The 27,209-nt window shown below is 36.7% G+C and overlaps 1 protein-coding gene across 4 annotated transcripts in view; it reads right to left on the minus strand.

The window, feature by feature from the left end:
• ANKRD44 (ankyrin repeat domain 44) overlaps nt 1–27,209 on the minus strand; it is a 351,473-nt gene that overhangs the window by 93,263 nt on the left and 231,001 nt on the right. For all 4 annotated transcript variants that reach the window (XM_037848889.1, XM_037848890.1, XM_037848888.1 and 1 more), the window contains exons 9-12: nt 17,525–17,603; nt 9,457–9,571; nt 1,935–2,017; nt 695–758 (exon numbers count right to left, since the gene is read on the minus strand). In XM_037848889.1, the coding sequence (XP_037704817.1) occupies nt 695–758; nt 1,935–2,017; nt 9,457–9,571; nt 17,525–17,603 (341 nt within the window). The remainder of the gene's footprint in view (nt 1–694; nt 759–1,934; nt 2,018–9,456; nt 9,572–17,524; nt 17,604–27,209) is intronic.

A 27,209-nucleotide genomic window follows, 5' to 3' on the forward strand; every position in this document is an offset into this window, starting at 1 on the left:
ATCCAGGAGAAGCCATGTTTAGTCAATGTGTGGCCATTTATCAACAATTTATTGATCGGAGCTGACATGAAAATCCTATCACTGACGTGAAAAAAGAGTATCTGATGAAAAATTCTCTTTACAACTCCAAAAAATTCAAGGATTAAATCAATTCTTGCTTATCCTTTGGGTTTTCTTGACCTTTGTTTCACATTCAATCAAATAAGGACTTAAAAATCAGTTTTTTAAAAAGGAAAAAAGATGTCTCTAAATGGAGATGAATTAATTCAGTCTTGGATTCCTTTATCATCACACACCTACCAGCAACAAAAGAGGAACAATTTAGGAACAAATCTCAAATTATTTTCTCTGGGTGGGGAAAGTACAAAGTAAAATTATTCTTTAGGCCACAAAGATCCACAGTTTAAAAAAATGAAAGAAAAGAAAGTAGTGAAAAAGAGAGAAAGACAGAAAAAGAAAAACTATTAGCTATATGAGATGGGCACAGAATTTTTCTTTGGAAGAAGAAAATGCAAGTAATATAGAAATGCAATGTGGTGATGTTTGGTATTGCTATAAATGATTCTTACACATTATATTAAGGAAACCAGCTTTGATTCACAGACAACTTAAGTGAGTTAAGATAAGCTCAAGTCAGTTACGATGAATTAGTAATTAAGTCATGAGATAATAACTGAAATTGCTAACTACTCACCCTCCTGCAGCAGCAGCATGAAGACACGTTCTTCCAAATTTATCTGGGGTGTCTATTTCAAAGCCTGCAGACAGCACGTGCTCATTACTAAACAAGGATACTATGCTATACTTTTGTCCTAGTTAAACCACAAGAAACATTGCAGAGACAGAAAAATCAGTTAGTAGAAAAACCAGAATGCAAGCATTTGTAGTCAGAAAGAGGTTGTCATGGAAACGAATGGTAATTGCTCAAGCTTGGCAATTTTACAGGAAGAACCGTGAAGTCGAGAAGAATTTATTTTCATATTCAGCCCTGGGTGAACCACAGTCCCATTTTTCAATCACAGGATAGAAATCAATGAAACCATTTGAGATAAGGGGGGCAATGGACAGGCAGACAGAACACATAGAGGAAACATGGAAGGCAGAGGAGTAATCTTAACATGCTGGAATAGGTATTTTCTTAAATGTATTCCTAGCGTTGGGATGTTTAAGATTTGGGAAGCATGCCTTCATGCAGGTATTATTTTTAAACATGCCAAAAGAGTAAAAACAGAATCAACCAAGGGGAAAGTACCTAAAGGGAAAAAAAATGCTTCTGGGTTATCTGAGGAATTAATTCATAAACAATCTTTGCTTTGCAGACCTCTATCACCTTTGAAAGCCTAGGAACTTCTTAAAGTAGATGTTGGCAGAAGTGTTGATAATAAAAGATGAGCAAAACTTCAAGCCAGAAAGAATTTCTTGGCTCCACATTTAAAAAAATAAAAATTAAGCCTTATTATCGTGATTTTTCAGATCCCACAGAGTAGAATGGGAAGACAACATTTTCTACCATTAAAATGGTATGCGTGTGTGTGTGTGGGGGGGGTAGTCTTTTTCTTTTGTTAAAAAATATTAAATTTTAAGTTACTATTTTAAGCTTCAAAGATATTTTTTGCCTCCGTGATCTAAATTTCCTGCAAGCTCTGGCCTTCCCTGGCGCTTTCTCATGGGGATCATCAAGTTTAAATTGAAAAACAGGCAAGACTCTCAGTTTGGGGCAGGAATACTGATATTCAAAGAGCTTCAACACCAAGGACTGCTGGGAGCTGTCAGCATGGTGGGAGCTGTCAGTATGCAGTTAGCTGTGGTACACAACTCATCCTTCCAAGTCAGATAATGACATGAAGCACAGACAGCCACTCACTCTGACCAGACACCTGAAGCCATGTGACACACTTACACTAAGCCTCATCTTTGGTAATGGATTTACTTACCCGATGATAATAACTTTCTGCAGCAGTCAGAATGAGCATTTAGGGCAGCTAAATGTAAGGGGAACATGCTATGGATGCCACACCTGGGGAGGGAAAAAAAAACAGAGCAGCTCATGGTAACATGCAGAAGGACAACTGCCTTTCTAGAAGTTCCCTGATGAAAATTAAAGATGCAATGCCTTGCTTGGGAACTCCCAGCTAAAATAATTTTGCAATTCTTCTATCCCGTAAGCAATTATACAATCATTTTTTACCTTAAATTAAAAAAGAAATTCTGGCTACAAGGCAGACTTAAAAGCCCATAACAATAGGAATGCATATTTTTTAGGAAAATTAATTTCACATAAACAGTGACTCTTTCTGAATTTAAAACTAATCTCTCTCTCGTTTTCTTTCAGTTTAGTGGTTTCAGATCTCATTCATTCATTCATTCATAAACACTTCTATTTGACACTAAGTATCAGATACCATGCTAAGTGCTAGAGATAACAATGCTGACCAAGACTAACTTCCATCTTAAAAAAGCAACCTGTTTAATTCCCTGAATTAATAAAGAAACACCTTGCTAAGAGTTGATAATGGCGGTATTTTTGAAAATAAAATTTTGGATGACAATAAAACTAATGTTTACCTTTTGCAGGTGAAACTTCATCTTCCTAATAGGTAATGCTGCACATTAACCCACATCAGGATACCAGTCACAAAAACACAATTAGGAGAGATGAACATTATCTTATATAGATTTCATAAACCTAGCATATTTCTCCTAATAGTACTACAGAAAGAATCTTAGAAAAGGACTTTTTAGACTGATCCCCCACCAAAACACAGTTTCCAGGATGACCCCTTAAGGAACAGGCAGCTTTCTGATAGCAGCACTTTCCGCCTTCAGAATTAAACCCCCTCCCCTCTCCTCCTGGAACAAGGACAAGAAGCCGTGTGCTGGATTGTAGCTCCTAATAAACAGTATCAGTGAGCAGCTCCTGTGTGCTTACAAAGCATTTATAATAATGTCAATGATTATTTCTCATAATGTCTCATTTTATTCAAATGATATATTTCAGATTTTGTAAATTCTCTGCATAACATAAGCAAGTATGGAGCCATATACATTTACCACCCTGCAGCACCAACTACCTAAATTTCTTCTCCTTTGGACCATTTTCAGATTGTCATAAAAAAACACATTGGCATATGATTTGAATTTGTTAAGCTTTGGATATATGGATTTTATATGCTATTTCAAAAATTATTATGTATATGTGAATGTGTGAAAGCATATACATATTCACAGATATTTCATAGTATTCTGCAAAATCCTAGTCTGTCCACAATTAACTACCACTCTTTCTTTCCATGATGACATCTATTTATTGGTGTTTTTGTTCAGTCTTCCCTCTGTTCATTTTCCTTTCCCTATAAGGAGATTACCAACCCAGTGTATATAATAGCTGGCATCCATCAAGAGATGCAATTTGCCCATCTTTTGGGTAGTGTCATGTAGAGGAGAACTGCTTGTAATTGCCTTTCTAATCACTTACCAAAAAAAAAAAAAAAAATTCTGAAAAGCAATTGCATCAGTGACGACTTGGATAATCACAAACAGGAAGAGGAAGTTGGGGGAGGGGCGAAAAGCTTTTTCTATTTATGCTACCATTTATACTGTTCTCCCATGATACAAGCGAAACATATGTTTTCAGGTAAATTTGTTTTTCATACTTTAAAAGCTTATTACTAAATGGAACTTTAAACTAACTTGATTTTATCTATCCCTTTTATTTGCTTTGGGGAGGTAAGGCAAAAATACATGATGAAATATCTCTGTATATTGGGAAGAGGAAAATGGATAGAATATTTTTTAGGATGGTTTTAAGTCCATATGCCTGAAATCAAGGGCTGGATTTCTCAAAATTTCTTTTAGCTTTCCTCATTCTTTAAAAAAAAATACACACACACACACACACACACACACACACACACATGTATATGTATATGCATATATATATTTAAAGATACATAAAATATATACTTCTATACAAAATACTGCAAGCAATTGAACTGGAGAAAATATTATCAAACTCCATAAGAAACCAATGGAGAAAATATAAAAAGTTATGTGATAGTATAACAGTAATACTATTGTAATATATTCTACAAGCTTCATTATCAATAACTTCTAATCAATCTTGTCACTTAACACCCCTGTCTTTAGATAATTCATCATACTCTACATTAGCTAATTAATTCATTTTTGTTCATTACTACTTATAAACCTTAGAAGATAAGAGAGATAGGAAGCACTCTAATTTAAAAGATCTAGCAAAAATTCTGTTTTATATACAATTTTTATTCCATAGTTAAGAAAAAGCTGCTACCTCCATGTAGGTTTTGAAATATTAATTTAAACTCTAGTTATACTGGCATTTGAACTTGAATATGATCGAGATAGGAATCTGAATCATCCTTTGATTCAAATAGGAAAACTCAGTATCAGGTCGTGACTGAAAAGAAGAAAAGTAGAATTCAGAATCTCTGAATCACTTCAGAAACCATTCATGCATTTCAAAATAAAATTACTCCCTTGCTATAAAATAAGACTGCTTATGAAGGAAGGATCAAGAAACCTAGCAAGAAAATTAGAATTTGGTTGTCTTAGACGAATAGGAAGTATCGCTCTCATGCTATCAGGTATACATCAAGGAAGACTGAGAAATAAAGATGCCAGATAACACAAAACTTAACAATGCATAAATTGCAGGAAAGAGGAGACCAATTCCAGTTAAATTGCTACATTTATTTGGCCAGTCATAAAATTAATGGGACATATTTGTATTAGCTATTTCTAATTTAGCTATCAGCTGGCATCTCCTACTCAGTTATTTCAGAATAGATGAGGCCTGAAAGACTGTCCGCCATGGAGAGCTCTCTGAGGTGAGGAAAGGCTTTGGTATCATTAGAATATCTGTTCTTTTAAATTTTTCCCTTGGCATCCAGGAGACATGGCCCTTCCTACATGCTGTCTTTTCTAGAGCTTTCCCTCTGGCCACAAGGTAAGCAGCACTGTGATTAAGATGATGGGGTCAGAAACTTTGGATTTGAGTCTGGTTCTGCCACTTGCTAGCTATTTGATCTCTGCAAGTTACACAACAGTTCCCTCATCAGGATAATAAAGATAATAACAGTGTCTGCCTCATAGAGCAATTGGAAGGGTTAATCGAGATAATGCAGGTAAAGTGCTAAGTGGAGTGTCTGCCACCTGGCAAACTTACAGCATGCGTGTTAATATTATTATTATCCTTGTAATTATTAGCAAAATTGTGTAATCTGCAGTCTGTGAGTTTTGAAACTGTAATCAAGTTGTGCGTCCTTAAAATCAGGTACGTGAGTCTTTAAAAGCAAAGAATGAATAGCCATCAGCTAGCATTTCTATTATCTTTCTGTTTCAAAATACTTTACAGTTATTATGTTACAATTCTCCTAGGAAAGGGAGATTGGTTTAGTTTTACCCAAGATAAAAACATTTCCTAAAATGAGAATAGGATGATTTTCTGATTTTTAAAAATCAATTCCTTATAAATTTTATCTATGTCATTGCAGGTACTTATCATGGATCCCTAAATTACTACGTATTTGGTTATAACTGATAAAATGAGGCTTGGTCCTTGCTATTTGCAACAGACATTTTCAGTGGTTCCTTTTCAATCAAATCCGACATTTTCAGTGGTTCCTTTTCAATCAAATCCAAGGACACTAATGCAGCTCACAAGGCCCCTTCTTGATGCAGCTTTTGTGTAACATGTGTATCTTCTAGAATCTCACTGAACTCTCTCCACTCCTCCCAAGAGCCAGGTTTTCTCCTATGCATTTGCACATGCAGGTCCCTCCACTGGAAATTCTCTTATCTTTCTCCCCTTTTACTCATAATGTTTCTCCAACTACTCAGTGCATCACTGGGGGTCCCTGGAAATACTCTGGGGCCCTAAGAGTCCTGCACAAGAATTTATAAACTGTCTTTTCATTTTGATGACAGTTTAAAACAACTGGCATAAAAGTGTATTTTGGCTCATCTGAATGACCACCTTTTAACTATATAACACTGCCAAATTTCAGTGCCTGTGTTTGTATTTAGGATCACATTCATGCCGTGTTGTGCTACTTTAATTGGCATGGGCTAATGAGAAAAGAATTAAGATAGACAATCCATAAATGATATATCTGAGGCAAGGGCGAGCCAATGGTAATGCAGCACACTGAGGCCTTTGTGTGAACAAAATTTGGCAGTAATTTGAATAAAAGTCTCTGAAGAGTGTGCAGTGTGATGAGTCCACTACCCTACCACTTAAAGTTACTGCAAAACCTCCATTCTGCAGTGTATCCTGAACCTTCGCCATCAGAACCATAATGCCATGAAAAGGTGGCTTAATTTTGGCCATTTAATTTTGGCTATTTTTATAAATAATATTTGTTTATTTACATATTTATGGAAGGAAAGGCCTGTTTCCTCCTCATCGGTAAGCAGCAATATAAACCCAGAAGGCGCTCAGAGAATAGTGATTTTCTGGGACTTCAGGAAATTTAATCTTCTACCCACCCCACCCCCATTTTAATATTTTCCCTAAGGTGGTTTCCCTCCCCACAGCACTGCCCTACAACACACACACACACACACACACACACACACACACACACACACACACACACACACACACACGAGATCACTGCCTTGATGAGCCATCATTCCTGAAGGGAGCATGTCTTATTCCCAGATATGCTGCGACAAAAGAAAGCAGATGCAGCTCTTTGAAGCTGGGAAACATTTTTCCCTCATCTGTTTCCCCAGGGCACAGCACAGTCAATGGAAGGAAAGGCTGCTTGCCCAACAATGTCATTTCTAAAGCACTTTTGCCACCTGGCGTGGGTTTGCATAAATTGAAGGCAAAATAATCATGAAGAAATAAAACTTGTGCCTATTGAATTTTTTCAGGGGAGAATTTTAAGAAAGTATTGGGCCCAATTTATTTTATCCCTAAAACAGATTCAAGTAGAGAAATAGGGAAGAAAATCAGAAAGCCATGGTTTGGTCAATATTCCCCAAATAATCCCGAGTTGAAAGAAAAAAATTACCATTGAAAATATTAACAATGAGCATTGGAAAGAACAGAGTTAGGAATAAAATGAAGTTGGTTCTTCCTTGCATCTATCATCAAAAGTCAAATTTAATTTGTGTTTAGTATAATGGTACAGAGCCACCTTGACCTGATATCAATGGGAACTAGCTACCGCATGGCAGAGTCTGTTTGGCACTCCTCCCTCATTTGGTTTGTGCCTACATATTTTACTTCTCCTTATTAATACTTTACATTTACGATGCCTGGCGTTGGGTAGCCAGGTCTGGTTGGGAACTTGGGAACTTCTTAAGAGTCTTCTGAATCCAACTCTGGTGCTCTTTTCACATCACAGAGCTGTTTCTTCTAATTTCCAACACCCCATCACAAAGGCCTTCGTCTGAGGCCGATTCCTTTCTCCTCTGAAAGGAGACACCTCGCAGCTCTACTCTACTGTCAGCATTTCCCTCCTCTGTCAACTCATAGACTTGGCCTTAGCCCAAGTTCTTCCCTGGACATTTGTGAGGAGCTGCCAAGTGTTTCTAGTCTGGACTGCCTCCAATATGCCTGGACTGCTATCAGAGTGATCTGCTTATACACAAATCCATTTTCAGCCCATTCACCTTTGTGCCTTTGTGGCTGTTCTTTGCTCTTCCTAGAAAGTCCTTCCTTGCTTCACCCTCTATCTTTCCATCCCATGCAAGTCTGTCCACCTGGCAAACCCCTACTCATCCCTTCCTTTGTTGCAATGTCACCTCTTCTGGGGAACCCAGAGGGTCAGTATTTCCTTGACTCTTCCCATAGCCTGGTGCAAAACTCCATGGTAACCTATCTCACGATGCCCCGGCCATTTGCTCTTGTTCTCACCTCTCCACTGCACTGTGAAGCCAGAAAGTAATTGCAACCCGGTTTAGCTTAATGTTGAATTGATGCAGGTAAATCATTATAAACTACAAATCTACCAGAGCGTGTCACATAATTCACTTCAAGAACACCTGACCCAATCTGAAAATATGATCCCACCAGAGCTTGCCCGGACCATTTAAATTTTAGCTCATTCTCAAGCAAGACTTTCAATTCTCTTATATAACATTTGCTAAATAAGACAAAATTCCTAATATAACACTGTCTTTGTATTATTCTTTTCATAAAAATCCAATGATTCTTATCCACAGTCTCTGTGATGAAGGCTAAACTCCTCATTCAGGAGTTTAAGGCCCTCTTTAATTTGGATAATATTTACTGACAGTTTACTGTGTGCCAGGCTCTATTCAGAGAGCTTTCCATGGGTCAACTTGTTGAATAACCTTAGTAGATACATTTATCTAACTCATATTCTTACCATATATCAAGCACTTTTCTAGTAATTAAGTCATTTAATCCTCATAACAAACCTATGGGTAGGTGTTATTATTACTTTCATTTTTCAGGTAAGGAAACCCAGGCACAGAGAGTTTGGTCAACAGACAAAGTCACATGGGACGCAGTGCGGCAGCTTGGACTGGTAGAGCCCCAGTAAAGCCTGTGATCCCACCCCCACCCACCCCCACACTCCACTCGGGACAGAGCAGGCATCAGCACCACACTCTCTGCTGTCAGGCCAGGCTCTTCCCCAAGTCACACTCTCCTTTCGTTCCTGCTCTCCTCCCTGCTTGGCACATCTACCCGTCCTCTGCTCTACTCAGATAATTCTCATCCTTCAAAGCCTACCTCAAACTTACCTTCTCCTTAAAGACTTTTCAGAAAATTTCAGCCACCTTTGCACTCTCTTCTTCCTGTCTACACTCTATGGCATTTACTGTCTACAAAACATTTTACCACTTAAGTTCTATCATTTATAACTCTATTATACACTATCTTGCATGTCCTTTTTGACTCAAATGGGTCTTAGGCCCGTACCAAAGTTATGAGGTACTTGAAGGTATCAACCAGATAACTTAATTCTTTTGTAAGTGTCATGAAGTGACAGACACACAGACACTTCATACATTCTTGTTGAACTGAAGCGTAAAATGAGGTCAGTCACTCTCTCCGACGTAGCAAACGTATTCAATTGCTACCCTATAACAGCATCATTAAAACTGAGCAAGCACCCCAAATAAACTCAATTTACCCAGTTATATTTTGTTTTTACTGCTTAACTAACAATGAGCATTGGAAAGAACACAGTTAGGAATAAAGTTCAAGTATCTTTAGTTAAAACCACTGGGATAGGTCTCATTCTTATGTAGCTGAAAAATGAAGTTGGTTCTTCCTTGCACCTATCATTAAAAGTCAAATTTAATTTGTGTTTAATATAATGGTACAGAGCCACCTTGACCTGATTATCAATGGGAACTAGCTACCGCATGGCAGAGTCTGTTTGGCACTCTTCCCCTATGCAGCAATTATTCTACCGTATTTTTGCAATAACCTACTTGGCTGTGTCAGCTCCGCTGGTTATTAAGGTGTTAATCAAAAGCTCATGACCATATCTTGCAGCCACATGGAGAGGAGTGTTGCCATCCTTATCCACACAGTCAATTTCACCTCCTGAAAGAGATATTTTAATACAGAATAACACAAGGATTCTGCGTGCTTCTCTGCTCTGAGGTATGAGATGCTTTTCAGGGGACAAGTCACCATCTGAAGAATTATTATTATATCTTCATAGAGGAAAGTCTATTAGAAATGATTTTGAAAAACCTTATCCACATTGTCTTATTTAAGACTCAAATATCTAATGCATAACTGGATTCCTGCTGTGAATTAATCATATAATCAAATTCCATAAAATGGAATGCTGAACACTTGTTCAATTTTAATTTTAACTACTGAACTAAAGACCTATGTAAGCATTATGCTATAGCATAAGAACCAAAGGGAACAGAGAGTTTGAGAAAAGATTTTATGAAGTTTATCCAGCTTAAAATGTGATGAGTAATATGAATAAAAGCATAAATGATAAACTGTAAATATCCATTTATATTTGTAAATATTATCACATCAATCATCCATAGCTCTTTTAACAATACAGTATTTTCATATTTTGTTTCATTCTGCCTTTTTAAACATTTATTTTTCTTTTCACATATATATGTAAAATTTGCCTATTTATTAATTTATTTGAGGAACCTTTAAAAGTTAGACATCATGACCTTTCACCCCTAATCATGTTTCTCCTGAGAACTGACACTCTCCCACAAAACCACAGTTCCAAAATCATACCCAAGAAATTTAACATTAATACAATAATTTTATGTAATATGTGGTGCATATTCCAATTTATCCAATTGTACCCAAAATGCCCTTTATAATAGGTAGTTTTTTTAAACAAAATCCAGGATCCAATCAAAGACTCTGATAGCATTTGATTGTCATGTCTCTTTAGTTCCCTTGAATCTAAAACAGTCCTCCTACCTTTTGGTTTAGGGCAGGGAAAGGGTCTCTTTCATGACTTTGATATTTCTGACGAGTCCAGGCCAGGGGTCTTATAGGATATCCTGCCTTCTGGAGTTGTCCAATGGTTTTTTTCATCCTGAGATTCATGCTAAACATTTTGTCAGGAATACCCCGGAGTTGATGTGTCTTTCCCCCTGCATCTCTCCACACATAAGGTCAAGTCATTTCATTGCTGAGTGATGCCCAGTTAGCTCACTTCATTAAGGTGCACCTGTCAGCACTCTCTATTGCCAAAGTGTTGTCCCCTTCATAATTAACAGGTAATTTGTGGGGAAATACTTGGAGACTGTGGAATATCGTATTTCCCAACAAATTTTCACACTATGATTTTAGTATATATATATGAAATTACTTTATTCTTTATTCCGTGTGATTATATTATTGTTTTGGTGTATAGTTAGGGTCATTGATTCTGTTCATTTTCAAAAATATTTACTATTTTGATTTAATTTTATTTTATTAATATGTAAAGCATTTACACATTTCAAAAGTCAAAATTATACACTTAAAAGTCTCACTTCCTTTCCTATCTCTTCTACTTCATTCTCACCACATCCTATGGTAATCATTCTTAATTAGTTTTGGTTTATACTTTCTGTGCTTCTCTTTGCAAAAATAGGCATATCTACTCTTTACATCTTGCTTTTTTCCACTTAGCATATTCTGGAATTCACTCTTTGAGATGACTTCTTGAAGATTTTCCTCATTTTTGTACTGCTCTGTTGTTCTCTGTTGCATGGATGTACTAGCTAAGTACAACAGTCTCCTATGGATGAGCATTTAGGTTGTGACTAACATTTTTCTATTACAAATAACCCTGCAGTGAATAACCTCATGCATATGTGGCTTCCTATTTGTGAGGCTGTATCTTCAAGATAAGTACTAGAAAGGGGATTTCCGGCTCAAAGAGTAAATGCAAAAGTCTTTTGTTTCATTTCGCCAAATTCCCCTCCTTAGAAGCTGTGTAATTGTGCACTGCCACAAGCAGTGTATGAGTGCCTTTTCCCCTGAGTGTATCTGCTATCCAATAGGTGAGAACAGGTATCTAAGTGTAGTTTTCAATTGCATTTCTCTTAGTATGAAGGAAAGGAAACTATCTATTTATTATTAACAATGTTGCAAACATTTTCTCCTGGGTTCTCATTTTGTCTTTTTGTTTATAGTGTCTTTTTTTCTTACAAAAAATTTTTAAAATAAATATATTTGAAATTTATCAATCTTTTTCTTTTATTGTATCTGGATTTTGAGTTATAGCTTGAAATTCTTTCCTCATACATTGGTAATAAACAAATTCATCTGTGTGTTCTATATTTGAAGAGTTTCATGTTTTAGATTTAGATATCTGATCCATTTGATGTATGGTACATTTATTCTGGTGTATGGTGTGCTTGTTGACTGACTGAATAAGTGTGCACTGAATGCCTGAAAGAATCAATGTTCAAGAAAGGGCCTGAAGAAAGCTACAGGAAGAAGTGAAGAAGTAAATGAGAGGGGAACAAGTCAGGGAGAAAGAAAAAATAGCGTGTATTTATACCTATGTAAGCTTATATACACCCCACTTAATTTAATAAAAGAAAGCATCCAGTATATTTGGGCACAGAATGTAAGTTATTCTGAGGTTGTCTTTTCTGGCTCTCCTGTTCAGAATCAAAAGCCCCGATCATTATAGAATGTTCTAAATTATTGACTTGTCAGATTGTGGTCTTATTTTGCACCACAAAATAGTCTATAAATTTCCCTCAAATCTTGAACTTTATTTTAATTACCTATTGCATGAAATTAAAGTAAGCTGATTTATTAAAACAAATATACCACTGTAAGGTATACTAACACTGTAATGTTTAGTGTGTATATCTGAACCACACACACACACACACACACACACACACACACACAAGAAGAAGAAATATAAACGTAAATATTATGTGAATGACTTAGGTTATTTTATAAAGTCACCAAACACTTGCTTTAAATAACAATTTCTGATTGAACAAGTAATATTCCCATTGTAGAAAATTTAGAAGATACAGGAAAATACAGCAATGAAAATATTAGTCATCTACAAATTCACTGATTATCCAAGATAATCAGTATTAATATTCTGGAATATTTCCTTCCAGTTTTATGTGTGTGTGTGCAGGTTTCTCATTATTGAAATCATAGTGTAGAAACAGTTTTGCATCCTGCTTTCCCCTTAATATTATATCATAAACACTCCCCAAGTTATTGACATTTTTTCACAAGTATAACTGTAAATGGCCATATAATCTCAATATTTTGAGAATTTATATAGCAAATCCCCAATAACTCAGTATTTAGGCTACTCTCCAATTTTTTGCCATTAAGAAAACACAGAAATGAACATATTTGCAAACAATTTTTATTTGCATTTCAGATGATCTCCTTAAGCAAGCTTTTTAGAAGTAGAATTATTGGATCAAAAGTATGAACATTTTTAAGGTCCTTGATAGACACTTGCAAATTGCTTTTGAAAAAGGCTGTACCCATCTTCACTCCCATTAGCAGTATATTTGGGCACTATACCAAAAAGAACTCACTGAGTCTCTTCTCAGATCTGGGGAAATAGCATTAACTTCCAGGCCAGGACCCTGCCAGTCTCTAGTAATAAGACCATTATAAAATCCTCACAATAATATCTGTATGGCTCTTTATTCTAATGGATCCTACTCTTAGTTACTAAGACCATCAAATCCCTAGAATTTATTTTCAGCAAACAATACATTTTCTAGACACAGTATTGGTGAAACATAGAATTAGTGTACAAGAATTTCTGCTACAAAATGAAATAATTACCAAAAACCTTGGGCTTTGAGGAGGAGGCAAATGCTTGAAAAACTGCAATTAGCACACATGTTTACACAGGATTTCAGATGCTTCACTCTACAGTCAAGGCTTCTGCATGTAGAGGTTAACTGGTAAAATCAGTCAATTTGCTGCCAATAAGTTTGCACATTTGTAGACTGCAACTTAATAACTCTTTAAAAAAAGGTAATCTCTTTTTGACTTTGGTTTGTGACAGAGAAATGTAAGTGGCAACTTGAATACAAATACTGATCTTTCCTCAAATCTTTGTTTCTGTAGTCCGGAGATTATTTTAAAAACTGCTATTTGAATAAATAGACTATAATTTATATAAAAGTAGTAACTATCTAGCTTTACAAATACATTTGGAAATACATAGAAAAAATCCAGAAGTTTCACCAAACTGTCAATGGAAGCTCTTGGGATTGGGCTGGCGGAACACACATGGTGGTGATCATGGAGGGTTTCTCTAATGATTTCATTGTAGTTTACAGTAACTATACACTAATTTTATAATCAGAAAAAATAATACGATAAAACTAGTTTTGTGATCTTCTGGGGACTCAGGAGATAAGTTAGTTCACTGTGCTCTGAATTTAGATGCATCAAATTTAGAGAAATTCATTTTTATGACTTGATGGCAGCCTTGGTTTACGGGCAGCCACCTGGTCTTCGTGCACACTTTAGAGGAACACAGGGTACCTGTGTTGGCCTAAGAATCGCCCACAGTGCTCAGCCTACAGGTCCACCTAAGGAGCTGGCCCACCTAAGGAGTGGAAGGCAAGTCCCCAGACTTCAGAGAAGACTTTCCCTCATCGAACACTACATTACTCCACACCCTTCCAAACAAGAGCCGCCAAATCATTCTTAAGAAGTCTTAGCGTTTCCATGTTCGCCAACCCAAAAGTTGCATAGGGAAAGAGAAGAGTGAAAAAAAATGGAGAAGCTGATAAAATTTCTGGTTTTATTATAATTTCATAAGTTATTAACTTAAAAATATAGACAAATAAATGTATGCTTTTGTTGTCATTTAAAATACATTTAAGAAAGCATCATAACTTAGTGGAAAGATAAATGAGAGACTGTATACTTGTTATGTGAAAATATGTTTTATATTAAAGTAGGAATCTTCAGATGAGTGAATTTCTATTTATAGTCACTCCACAAACCTTTCCATTTTCACTTGAAAATCCAAGATTGGCTTGAAATGCAAATTAAATATCTTTAATAGGTGCTGAAAGGCGAAAGTTAAATGTTGGTAATTGATAACTGATGAGGAAAATAAACATTTGAGAGTGTCAAAGTACGCAGACCATGTCTGAAAGGATAATTTTGCACAAATAAGAATAGACACCTTAGTAAGTTGCCTCAGAGGAGTGTGAGCCAAAAGGTCAAAAATCTTACCATGAGGCTCCTATCTCCTGACTCTTCCTTTTCAAACTCTATTTATTTTTAAGACTTCTGTGAAGAAAACATCATTTTTGAACTTTTGAAACCTGCGGACAGCATCTGAAGCCATTGCCTAGTGCACAGGGCTGGTTAAATTGCCTCTTGATATCGTATTGTTTCTTCCTTCAGTTTCTTTCTCTTAAAAAAGTGTGATTTAACAGCAGAGGACGTCTGTTTACTAACTAAAAAAGGAAATAATATTTTTTTGGCGATTGTCTTACCAAAGCTATTATGAAAAAACAAGATTATTATGAAGAACTGCTAATAAACTTGACTGGAGAGCAGCAGGGAAGCAGGGAAATGCATATGCAGTCCAAACACCAGAGCAATTTAACAAAATAAATAAACAAATACAAGAACATTCCTGAGTTCATTGGGTTCAGGGAGCTGGCCGGTGTTCCCCTGCGGTGCAGGCATCCGGGACCCTGGAGGACAGGGCAGCTCCTGTTCCGACGCACCCCAAGCCCTGGCAGTGTGAGCCTCTGCAGAAGACAGGGTCCCGGCAGCAGGACAGAATTTTTCCCAGAAGGAAGCCAAAAAATCAGGAGGAAAGAAAAGAGCTTCCTATTCTTTTCCCCAAGGGCATTTTTTAAAATGTCAAATGGAAGAAACTGCAGTTCTCGCATGCGTAATGAACGCAAAGACTTGTCAGCTGAGAGAAGAGAATGCCAAATCATCCTTTTGTGGGAACAACTCTATTCTAAATATAAGTGACTCTTTGAGTAAATAGAATTCAAGTTTAAAAAAGAATTTAACACGTCATTGTTCTTCCAGTGAACACGTTTATACTGTAGTGGTGAGAGTTCAAATTCGAATGTTAGGCTGCCTGAGCCCCAAACCCTGTTCCCCGATGGGCCGGCTATGTATCCGGACACAAGTAACAATCCCTCTGCCTCCGTTCTCCCATCCATGAAATGGAGATAATAATAGTATTATCTGATAGAGTGAGTGGTTCTCATAGGGTGCTTAGCCAAGTGCCTGGCACAGTGTGAACATACTGACATAAGCTTTATCATTATACATCATAGGCCTTATCTTATAGCCACTGTGTTGTCATCAATTCAGGTCCCTGGGCTCCACACAACCCACAGGCAATATGTCAGGCTGGCCAAGAATGGCATCTACCTCCAACTCAAAGTCTACCAAGAAGCCCAGGGCAGGGCAGGGAAGTCTTTGTTCCCACCCAGGTGGCTCTGGAGAGGTTCAAGCAGCCAGCAACCCCCTGGGCTGTTGCAAGCATGCTCACTGGACACCAGCATGTCAGAGGGGAGATGAGTCACAACCTTGTTTCAAAGGAGATGGTCAGAATGGTCTGGCACACAGGGAGAGACTTGTGGGAAGGCAGCGCCTACAAGGTGAAAAAAATTGTCTCTCTACAATCTGGTCACTGGTGCTTGAAATTGCTTTAACAGGGGACAAAGCTTTTTATCCCGTGGAGCTGAGGTCCACTGATTAAATTCACATTAAGTAGGAAGAAAAGGGATACCAAATACATTCCTGACTGTGAATTTTTTTCGTTTTTTAAGGGTGTGGGTACTATTTACGAAAAGCAGTGGGATGAAGAAAGGGTTCGAAAAAGGAGAAACTAGGGGCATCCTCACCTTTTATTTACATTCAGTAAAATAAAACAATTAAAGTGGCCCCCTCAATAAAGTGAATGTCAAAGGCGTACCACATATTTCAAATTAGAAATAATGGGGGCTATGCAGTTAATTTCCATTTTACCTTCTTTGGCTCACTGGAAACTTGTGAAGATTTCTTTTCCCTTACAGCTTCACTGAGATGCTCATAAATATCCTTTGCTTTGCTGCAAATGTTTTGCTTTCTAAGCATAATTTTAGTGGCTGGTCCTCCATCTAAATGTCAAGTGACTTTTTGGTTTTATGACTTGAGTGCCTAAGACATAATTCAGTGCCACTAACAATTCAAGTGCAGGTTGTCCAAAATTCTTATAGCTAAAAAAAATAAGTCCAAGAAAATCAACTAACACCAGAGTTTTGAGAAATAGAAATGTAGATAGTTTAGGAACTACTGAACTGACCTTGAATGTCACCACAGAATTTGGGCTAAACCATTTTTTTAAATTGTCTCCAAGATTGCAAAGATAACAGAAGTTGTGTTTTCAAGGTCAACCTACTCCCAGATGCTGGCCATGACCCACTAATAGTAACCTGAACCATGATATGAAATGACACTCCCTAGTTCTTTGGCTATGGATACAACCCAATGATTCAAGTATACTTCTGCTGTGAGCCTGGAAAATTACCAGATTATGTGTCTTTCCAAGGTCTCTGTCAGGCCTGTGATTTTATGATCCTTTATATCACATACTTACCTGCTTTTCCTCTGAGTCACCTCATTTTTTCCTACCTTTGCCCATGAAACTTTATGAGTTTTAACTTAGGGAAATAGGGTGAGTTCTAAAATCTAAAAATAAATTCAGATTTGCTGCCAGAAAATATATGCTTTTTATATTTGTTAGTTTCAGAGTGAAAAATACAGCTCTTTAGTCTACACAAGTATACCATTTCCAGTTTGAAGACACATGTTCTTGGCCTGACTGGGAAATTAATGGCTTGATGTTCTCAATACTAAGCTGGATGGTGATGACATGTCGGATAAGGAGCTTTTAGCAAAGTACATCAAAGTGTCGTGTAAATCCATGCTTAGTAAAATCCTCAAATAGGGCATCACCTTTTTTGTACAGGCGACTGACAGCCAAACTCAGATCAGGAAATTGTCCAAATGACACTGCTGAAGAATCTCTCTTACCATTCTGAATGAGGGTTTGTGACCGTGTGAACCTTCCATGGACAGCTGTCATGTGCAGTGGACTTTTGCCATCTTTACTCTAAAAAAAATGAGGGAGAGAGAAACAACAGAAGTGTATGAGCCAGTGACAAGAAACTTAAGCATCTCTGTGGATATTGCCAGCAATGCCCTGAAAACACCAATTTAAATTAAAAATGTCTGATCAAAAATTATGAGAGGCAAAAGAAAATTTTGAAAGCAAAAGATAAAGTCTATATGTTACTGTATAACATCACATTTTTCATGAGAGAAGTGAAAAAGTGAAAATTATTTTGGAGAAGAAATTAGAAATTTCTAACTACTCTGACAATTTTTATATGACCCTGTTTTAAACAATCATTTACGACTTTTCTGCTCTCTTGGGATCTACTGATGAAGGAAGTTTCCTTCCAGGTCTTATTTTCAATCTTGAAGCTGACTAAATTGCCACAAATCACTGCAACTCTCAGCAACTGATCTGGAACCTCAAGCATTTCCTAAATTCTAATTTCATAGAAAAACAATAATTCTGATTGTTCCAAAAGAGAACCTGTTGTTTCACTCACCTCATTAGAAATCACAGGAGTAAGGCATACAAACAAATTTAGCAAATTGCCATTAAATGATCAGCTGTCACGTGCGCTGAATGCATGCATCTCTTTATTATTCAAGATATAAATTAAGGAACTCCCTGGCATAGGTTAAACCAAAACATGGAAAATGTACAGAGTCTATATACCAATTAGCAGTATGCAGAACTTATTAAAATGTTATACCAATACCAAAGTCCTATAACATTTAATTAAGAAATAATCATGTACAGAATTTATTCTGAGAGTGGTACTGCCCCAAAGAAAATAGTACTGTTATTTTAGACCAAAAGTATCCCCAATAGACAGAATGTATTCAAGTACAGAACTGTCATTCAAGTATTCTGAAAAATTTCTGTAACACTGTTACTTCTCAAAGTCTCAGAAGAGATACTTCTCTAAGTCTGATGTTAAAAAATAAGGTTTCCAAGCTGCAAATTCATTTTGTAAGGAGCCTGTTGACATGACTCTTTCCTTTAAAAACTCCACAATGGAACACAAATAACTGTCTAAATCAGTATTACTAAGACTGAACCAGGGACCACCTGTATTTCAATCACTGGGGTTTTGTTAGAAATACAAATTCCTGGCCCAGTCCCACTGATTCAGAATTGGGTTAAGGGGATCCACATTCCTAATAAACACAGCACACTAAGGGTTAAGAACCACTGCTTAGGCTTTGGGCTGAAAGATCTTATAAAACCACAGAGTTTTAACAGATGATTTTTTTACTATTATCACTTAAGTCTACTACTTAGAAAGGAGGAAAGGAGTTATGTACAGGCTGTACCAGGGGAGGAGTTACTCTACATGGTACCTGCATCTTGATAGATAAAAAAATATCATTATAGTTAAAGATTCTCAGGTAGTTGGGAATAAAAGAAATAATAGGATCTTTTCTCCATCACATATGATTATAACCTGAGTCAGAAAATACTGAGAAAGGGGGATGGAAGTAAGTTTGAAGCTTTACTGGAAATGATATTTTTAGAGGAAAGGATCAACAACCAAGAGAATGAGGATACCTGCTGTCACTGACTATGAAACTTAATACTGACAGTGAGTTCCTAAAAGTTATCTGGTTAGAGAGCTTAATCTTGACTGCCAGAACTGTAGACAGTTCAAGGACTGAAAAGTCTGGAAACTACTATGGAATAAGGATTTAAAACCTATCCCCTCCAGTAAAAAAAAAAAGTGACGATACTCCAAAACTATTAAGAAAGCAGGAATTGCAGAGCTGACATTAACTTGTCCCTAGGTGGTGCTATTTCTTTAAATTTTGCTCCAGTATTTTCTCTTAAATTTAATATGAAAACATAAGTAGTTAGCATTTAGTTATATACATATATATACACACACACATACATACATACACACACATACTTCAGTATTTAGATACTTTATAAATACTCAACTAAGCAATTTTTATGCTACAAAAGAGCCTAAAGACTTTACTGAGGGGTAACCACCAATCTAGTGGTGGTAATTACCTAAACTGAGGGCAGAGAACCAAAGCAAAAGTAATTTGTTTCTATAGTGTGTAGCTTGCAAAGCTGGTCCCATTTCAAGGATAGCAAACACCACATCCTTCCTCTCCTTTGGGGTGCTTTTGCCTTTGGTAAAGGGACAAATAACTAGAGATGACATATTTAGGTAAAATGAGATGGACAGTCATATGGTCCGTGGTCATGCTTGCTTCAGATCTGTCCTTGAAGATCTTTGCCTGGATTCATCTGCCACCGAGCCCAGGCATTAGATGACTTTTTTCTCTTAGGGATAGAGGTGGCTGAAGGTGGGGGCAAGAAGTATTAAGAGTATCAGCTAGCCATTTTATGACAACTTTATTTGCTATGGGTGAAAGAGAAGCTTCTTATTTTAAAAATCCATTAAAACCAATGAAAGTCAAAGGGATGCACTTTTCATTTAGCTTTTAAAAGTTACAACTCAAAATATTCAGGCTGAAAGTAGGGATCCTACTGAGTTTCATTACCTACTTGAGAAATTTTGCATGTAGGGGAGCCTTGCTGTTAACTGCTGCTGTTCCCAGAACTTCAAACAAGAATAAAAGAAGCCTAACTCTTTGTCTTCTTCCATTTATTCAAGGCTTTACTTTCATAAAAATTCGTCTTTGTTTCCAGTTTCCTTCATATTTCTTGACACATTTTCCCTTTCAATTTGGGACTGTGGACATTTTGTTATTTTCAGAGTCAGTTTAATTAAGCTAGGAGATCTTCTATTGATTGAAGCATGATAAAGCCATAAATCATAAAGGAAAACTAATGAGGATTAAGAATATTTTATGACTAATATTAGTAATCTTTCAGGGCATAACAAACTTAATCTCTGAATTAAAAGTAATGTTTCAACTTCTGTGAGCATCCTCAGAAATCCATTCATATTCTTCTTTCACTCCTCATGTCCTCTTTCCTCATCCCCTAACATCCCACAAATCTTCCCTAAACTTACAGACCTTGTTACTACTCCCTAGGGACTAAGGCAGTGTACCCTCTCTGTCATGGGGCCTCCTGGAGTTACGCAACTCAGTGGCTCTACTGGAGGGCAATAAAGCTACTGTGTTTTATAATGCTAAGGCCAACACATTTGGCTGAATATAGTTAGAAACCCAGTAAGGACTCCCTAACTCAATGGAAGAGCCATCTAAAACCCTGGCTGGAAAAAAGGCACTTATAATTCAACTTATTTGTTTATTGAATACTTCTAAAGCCTGAGATGGTACACAGTTGACTCAGAAGATCATTCCCTTCTTTCCTTAATTCCTCCTCAAAGTTCCAAGTTCCCATCACCACTCACTCTTGTCAACTCGGGTTTTCAACCTTAACCTCTGTTAAAACACCTTGTTCTACAGTTTGCTCTTGATAGATATAAAGAAGGGAGCTGGTCTACTTTACTGGATGTGTGATGGATTTCAGCTCCTGTCACTTAGGGTTAAATGGTCTAAGAGCCCACAGACAGAAAAGAATTGAGACGATGGGAGAGCTAAATGTTAGTGACCAAGAAGTAGGTAACCTGGCAATGTAATTTCTGAGTCTAACCTTCTAAGTTGTATTCAGCATGGCTGACTATAGTGTCTTACTAACACTATTTGAATGCTTGCATAAAGAGCCTTAACATGCAACAGAAACTACGATGTGGTATGTGGTGGAGAAGAAAAATTATTTTATAATTTCTCATGCTCTTTTTATTTACAAATTATAAGTGGGCCTTCAATGGATTATTTTATAAAATATTGTATTTTTATTATTTTATCACAATTAAACTAATATTATAAGTTAAAGACAGGGTCATGGAGGTCAACTTAACCAAAACAAGGATTGTAAAATATGTGCAGAACACATATATCTCTCCACTCTCCATCCATCTTGTAATTGCTGAAATTTGTGAACACATCACTTTTAGTGTTTTATGAGAATAAGGAAAACCAAGTAAGCATGTGGGTGAGTTTTAGCTACACTCCAATATGCTATTTCCTCAAATTTTGGAAAATCTAAGCAAACAGAAATTGCTTGCAATGTACACTTTCGATATCCAAGGAGGAATGTGGTATTGAGAGATAACTTCTCAGAAAGCTACTTTCATAGTCAGAGAGGATGGCTCAACATAAATGATAGGTGATCCATGTATCCCGAGTGCATCTGGAATAACTAACGGGGACCCAAAGAAAATTAGGAACTTGGAGGATACAGGCAGAGTAGATGAAAGGAGACTGAGGAAGAAGACTGGATTTGACTCAAAATCCCATTTACACAGATTTAAAAATGCTTAAGCCTAGGTTTCAGTTTTTTAAGAGGCATTTCTTGTATTCTATTCATGATTATCAGTCCACAGGACAAAATTTAAATATTAAAATTAAGTAACTATGGGACAAAATGGCAGTGTAAGATACTCCAGGGTGCTATCCCCCCACAAAATATTTGAACTACTAACAAAAACCGGCAGAGAAATCTTTCTCAGAACTCCAGAAAACAGTTAAAGAGTTGTAGTAATTGGGCAAGTACCAAATCAAGAAAATGCAGCCTTAAAAACAGCAGAAGCTCAAGGTGCCATTGCTGACCCCTGCCCCACCCCCTCCCCAGTGCACTGTGGAGCCAGCCTGAGCTGCCATTGTGGATGCCTGGCCCCCTTCCAGGGGAGCAGTGTAACCCCTAATGCACACACCGTTGTACTTGCATGTTGGTGCCAATCTATTGGGTGTCAGCCTGAAAGACTGAACCAAGGAACTGGCTCTAGCTAGCTCTCCCAGAACTCGCCCTGCAGGCAGAAGTTGCTTGCTGATAGCTAAAGAAGTATAGGAAACAATTAAGTCAAAGCAGCCTATGGCAAAGAATTAACTGCTTTAAGTCATACAATAAAGCACCAGGAAGGGGAAGAAAAATCAAGTTCATAGGGAGTAGAGGGGGCATTCCATAAACAGGAAAATACCTGAGGCCATAGCAAGCACAAGCCCAGGACAAGAAGCAGGCTCAGAAAAGACAGAGAGGAACCTGCAATTCGCTTTTGCCTCGGAATGATCTTCTTGAGGGGAGGTCTATTAAAATGAGGGCTAAATTCTAAAGGAAAGCACCAGGCAATGAAAAGCCAAAAACGAAACTCATCTCTGGCTCACCCTCCCAGAACTTGTCTTGCAGGCAGAAGCAGCTTGCAGACAGTTAAGGAAGTGTAAGAAACAATTTTAAGTCTAAGCAACCTGGTGTGAAGAATTACCTGCTTCAAAACCTACAACAGAGTTCCCAGGAGGGGAAGACACTCTCTTTTACAGGGAGTAGAGGGGGCATTTCAATTCCTATACACAAAGGAGTTCCTAAGGCCCCAGCAAGCTCAGGACAAGACATAGGCTAAGAAAAGCCTGAGAGACCCTGCACTTCACTTTCACCTGAGACTGATCTTCCTAAAAGGATGGTTAAACTCTGAAGGAGAGCACCAGTCAACACAGACCCAATTTTCAAAGACTGTGAAATGTGCTTTTTGGGTTTGTTTGTTTCTGTTGGCTCCTAGCATTCAAGGAAATCTCTGTCATATCACTAGCTGAATACAAACTTAAGGAACAGACAGCTTAGGAACTAAATCCCAGCACTCAGACTTAAAATATTAAAATTTACAATGTGCAAGAAATATTACATGACAACAAGGAAATAGAAAATGATGGCCCATCCAAAGGAATAAGATAAAAATCCAGATGCCAACAATGAAGAAGAGCAGACTTTGAACATACCAAACAAAGACTTTTTAAAATTATCCTCAATATGCTCAAGAAGATAAAGGAAAACAGAGATAAAGTAAAGGATATCAGGAAAATGATCAATGAATAATATGATAATCTCAATAAGTAGATGGAAAATTTTAAAAGGAACTAAACAGAAATACTGAAGTTGAAGACCACAATAACTGAAAAAAAAAATTCCCTAGAAGGTTTCCCAGCTGATTGATGCTGGGAGAAGAAAGAATTGGTGAACTCAAAGATAAGAGAATTGAAATGATTTAGGGTGAGGATCAGAAAGAAACAAGAATGAAAAAAACATAAACAGAGCCTAAGAGACCTGTGGGACACCATCAAGTATACCCATATATGCATTATGGGAGTTCCTGAAGGAGAAGAAAAAGAAGAGGGTGCAGAAAGAATATTCAAAGAAATAATGGCAGAAAACTTTCCAAATTTAAGAAAAGATATGAGTATGTACATTCAAGAAGCCCAACAAACCCCAACTGGGATAAGCCTGAAGAGAACTATGCCCAGATGCATAGTTGTCAAACTGTCCAATGCAAAGGACAAGGAGAGAGTTCTGAAAGCTGCAAGAGAAAAGCAACATGTTATGCACAAGGGAGTACCAATAAGATTAAGTGACAATTTTGCATCAGAAACCATGGAAGCAAGCAGGCCATGGAAAAAATATTTAAAGTGCTAAAAGAAAACAATTGCAAAACCAAGAATTTTATACCTGGAACGCTGTCTTTCAAAACCGAGGAAGAGATTTAAGACATTCTCAGAGAAACAAAAGCTGAGGGAGTTCATCATCATTAGGCTTGCCCTACAAGCCATGCTAAATGGAGTTCTTCGGACTGAAGGGAAAGGATACTACACAGTGGACTGAAGTGTCATAGGGAAATAAAGACCTCTGGTAAAGGTAACCATCTGGGTATTATAAATACCAATACTATTGTATTGTATTTTTTGGCATCCAACTCCATTGTTTACTTTTTATAGGTTCTAAACTGCAAATGCACGAAAAGTAATGATAAATATATGATTTGGGGCACACAATGTACAAAGATATAATTTATAACAAGTACAACAAAAATGTGGCGGAAGGAGGGGCAGAGGAACAGGATATGTTTATGCAACTGAAGTTAAGTTGGTATCAAATCAAACATAACTGTTATAGATTTAGGATATTAAATTTAAGCCCCATGGTAACCACAAAGAAAATAATTGAAAAATACGGAGTGAAATGAGAAGGGACACAAAGTGGTACAATACAAAAAATCAAATATATATGAAAATAGGCATTAATTGAAGAATTGGAGGACAAAAAAGTAAGACTAACAAAGACCAAAGAGAAAAATGGCAGAAGAAAGTTCTGCACTACTATAAAAGTAAACAGATTAACCTCTCCAGTCAAAAGGCAGAGATTGGTAGAATAGATAAAGAAGTATTACCCAATTCTCTGCTGTTTATAAGAGATTCCCCTTAAATTCAAAGACATAAGTAGGTTGAAAGTGAAAGGATGGAGAAAAATATACTATCCAAATAATTACCAAAAGAGAGCTGGGATAGCTACAATCATGACAAATAAAATAAGCTTTAGGTTAAAAACTGTTATGAAGGACAAAGATGTTAACTATATACCAATAAAAGGTCAATTCAACAAAAAGACATAACAATTATAAACGCATCTAATGGGAGAGCCTCAAAATATATGAAGCAAATACTGACAGATTTGAAGGGAGAAATAGATGGTTCTACATTATAAGTAGGAGACTTCAATACATCATTTTCTAAAATGGATAGAAAATATAGACAGAATATCAACAAAGAAATAGAAGACTGCATGATATTTTAAACCAACTAGATCTAGCAGACATATATAGAACACTCCACCCAACAGCAGCAGAATACATGTTCTTCTCTGGTGCACATGGATCATTCTCCAAGATAGAGCACATGTTAAGTCACAAAACAAGTCTCAAAAAAATTAAAAAATATTAAAATCATAACTATATCTTTTCTGACCACAATGCAATGAACCTAGAAATCAATAACAGAGGAAGAATTTGAAAATTCACAAATATGTGGAAATTAAACAGTACACTCAAACAACCAATGGCCAAAGAAGAAACTGCAAGGGAAATTAGGAAATACTGTGAGGCAAATGAAAACTAACATACAACATATCAAAACTTATATGATGTAGCAAAGGCAGTGTTAAGAGGGAAATTTATTGCTCTAAATGCATACTTAAAAAAGAAGAAAGACCTTAAATCAGAGACCTAACCTCAAAACTGGAAGATCCAGAAAAAGAGGAATAAACTAAACCCAAAGCAAACAGAAGACGAGAAATAAAGATTAGAACAGAGTTGAATGAAATAGAATATAAAAACATAGAATCAACAAAACCAAAAGTTGTTTCCTTGAAAATATCAATAAAATTGAAAACCTTTAGCTAGACTAACAAAGGAAAAAAGAGAGAAATGAAAGGGAGGACATTATTACCACCCTTACAGAAATAAAAACGATTATAAGAGGATACTCTGAACAAAGGTACACTAACAGATAAGCCAGATGAAATAGACAGATTCCTAGAAACACACAAACTACCTTTCCTGACATAAGAAGAAACAGAAGATTTCAACAGACCAAAAACAAGTAAAGGGATTGAATGAATCTGCGATAAAAAATCTCCCAACCCTGGACCAGATAGGCTTCACTAGTGAATTTTACCCAACATTTTAAGAATTAACACCAATCCTGCTCAAACTTTTCCAAAACATTGAAGAGGAGGGAATACTTCCTAACTCATTCTATGAGGTCAACATCACCTTAATGCCAAGTCTTGATAAAGATACCATATAGCCTTTCTTTCTACCATATAGAAAAGAAATTTACAGAACAATATCCCTTACTAAGACAGATGCAAAAATCCTCAACAAAATACTAGCAAACTGATTTCAGTAGCACATTAAAAGAATTATACATCATGATCAAGTGGGATTTATTCCAAGTATGTAGGGTGGTTCAACATAAGAAAATTAATGTAATACACTAATTTTATAGAATAAAATATTTTATAGAATATTTATAGAATAAAATATTATAGAATTTTATAGAATAAAATAATAGAATATACATAATAATAGAATGAAGGGAAAGACCACATAATCATTTCCATTTATGTAGAAAAGGCATCTGTGCTGGTTTAAATGAATTATGTCCCCAAAACACCATTATCTTTGATGCAATCTTGTGTGGGCAGATGTATCAGTGTTGATTAGATTAGATTAGAGTGTTGATGACTTACCTTGGACAATTTATGGCCTTAAGACTGTAACTCTGTAACCAAATAAACTCCCTTTATAAAAGCCAATCCATGTCTGGTGTTTTGCATTCTGGTACCTTAGCAAACTAGAACAGATTTTGGTACCGGACGTGGGGTGCTGGTGCTGCTGAGTTTGCAAATACCAAACATGTTGGAACGGCTTTTTAAATGGATAAGGGGAAGATTCTGGAAGATTTGTGAGGAGGTTGATAGAAAAAGCCTAGACTGCTGTGAAGAGACTGTTGGTAGAAAAATGGACTCTAAAGATACTTCTGAAGAGGCCTTGAACAGAAATGATGAATGTGTCATTGCCAACAGGAAGGAAGACATAACTGGAGTCCTGGTGTTGGATGGAAGGCAGAATTTGAAAGCCACAATCTGGAATATTTAGCTGATGAGATCTCCAAGCAAAATATAGGAGAAGTAGCCTGGCTTCTACTTGCAGCTTATTGTAAAATGCAAGTGGAGAGAGATAAACTTAAAACTGAACTCTTGGGTTCCAAGAAACCAGAAACTGATAGTTTGGAA

Source organism: Choloepus didactylus, chromosome 9 (assembly GCF_015220235.1).
Source record: "Choloepus didactylus isolate mChoDid1 chromosome 9, mChoDid1.pri, whole genome shotgun sequence".
Taxonomy (NCBI): domain Eukaryota; kingdom Metazoa; phylum Chordata; class Mammalia; order Pilosa; family Megalonychidae; genus Choloepus; species Choloepus didactylus.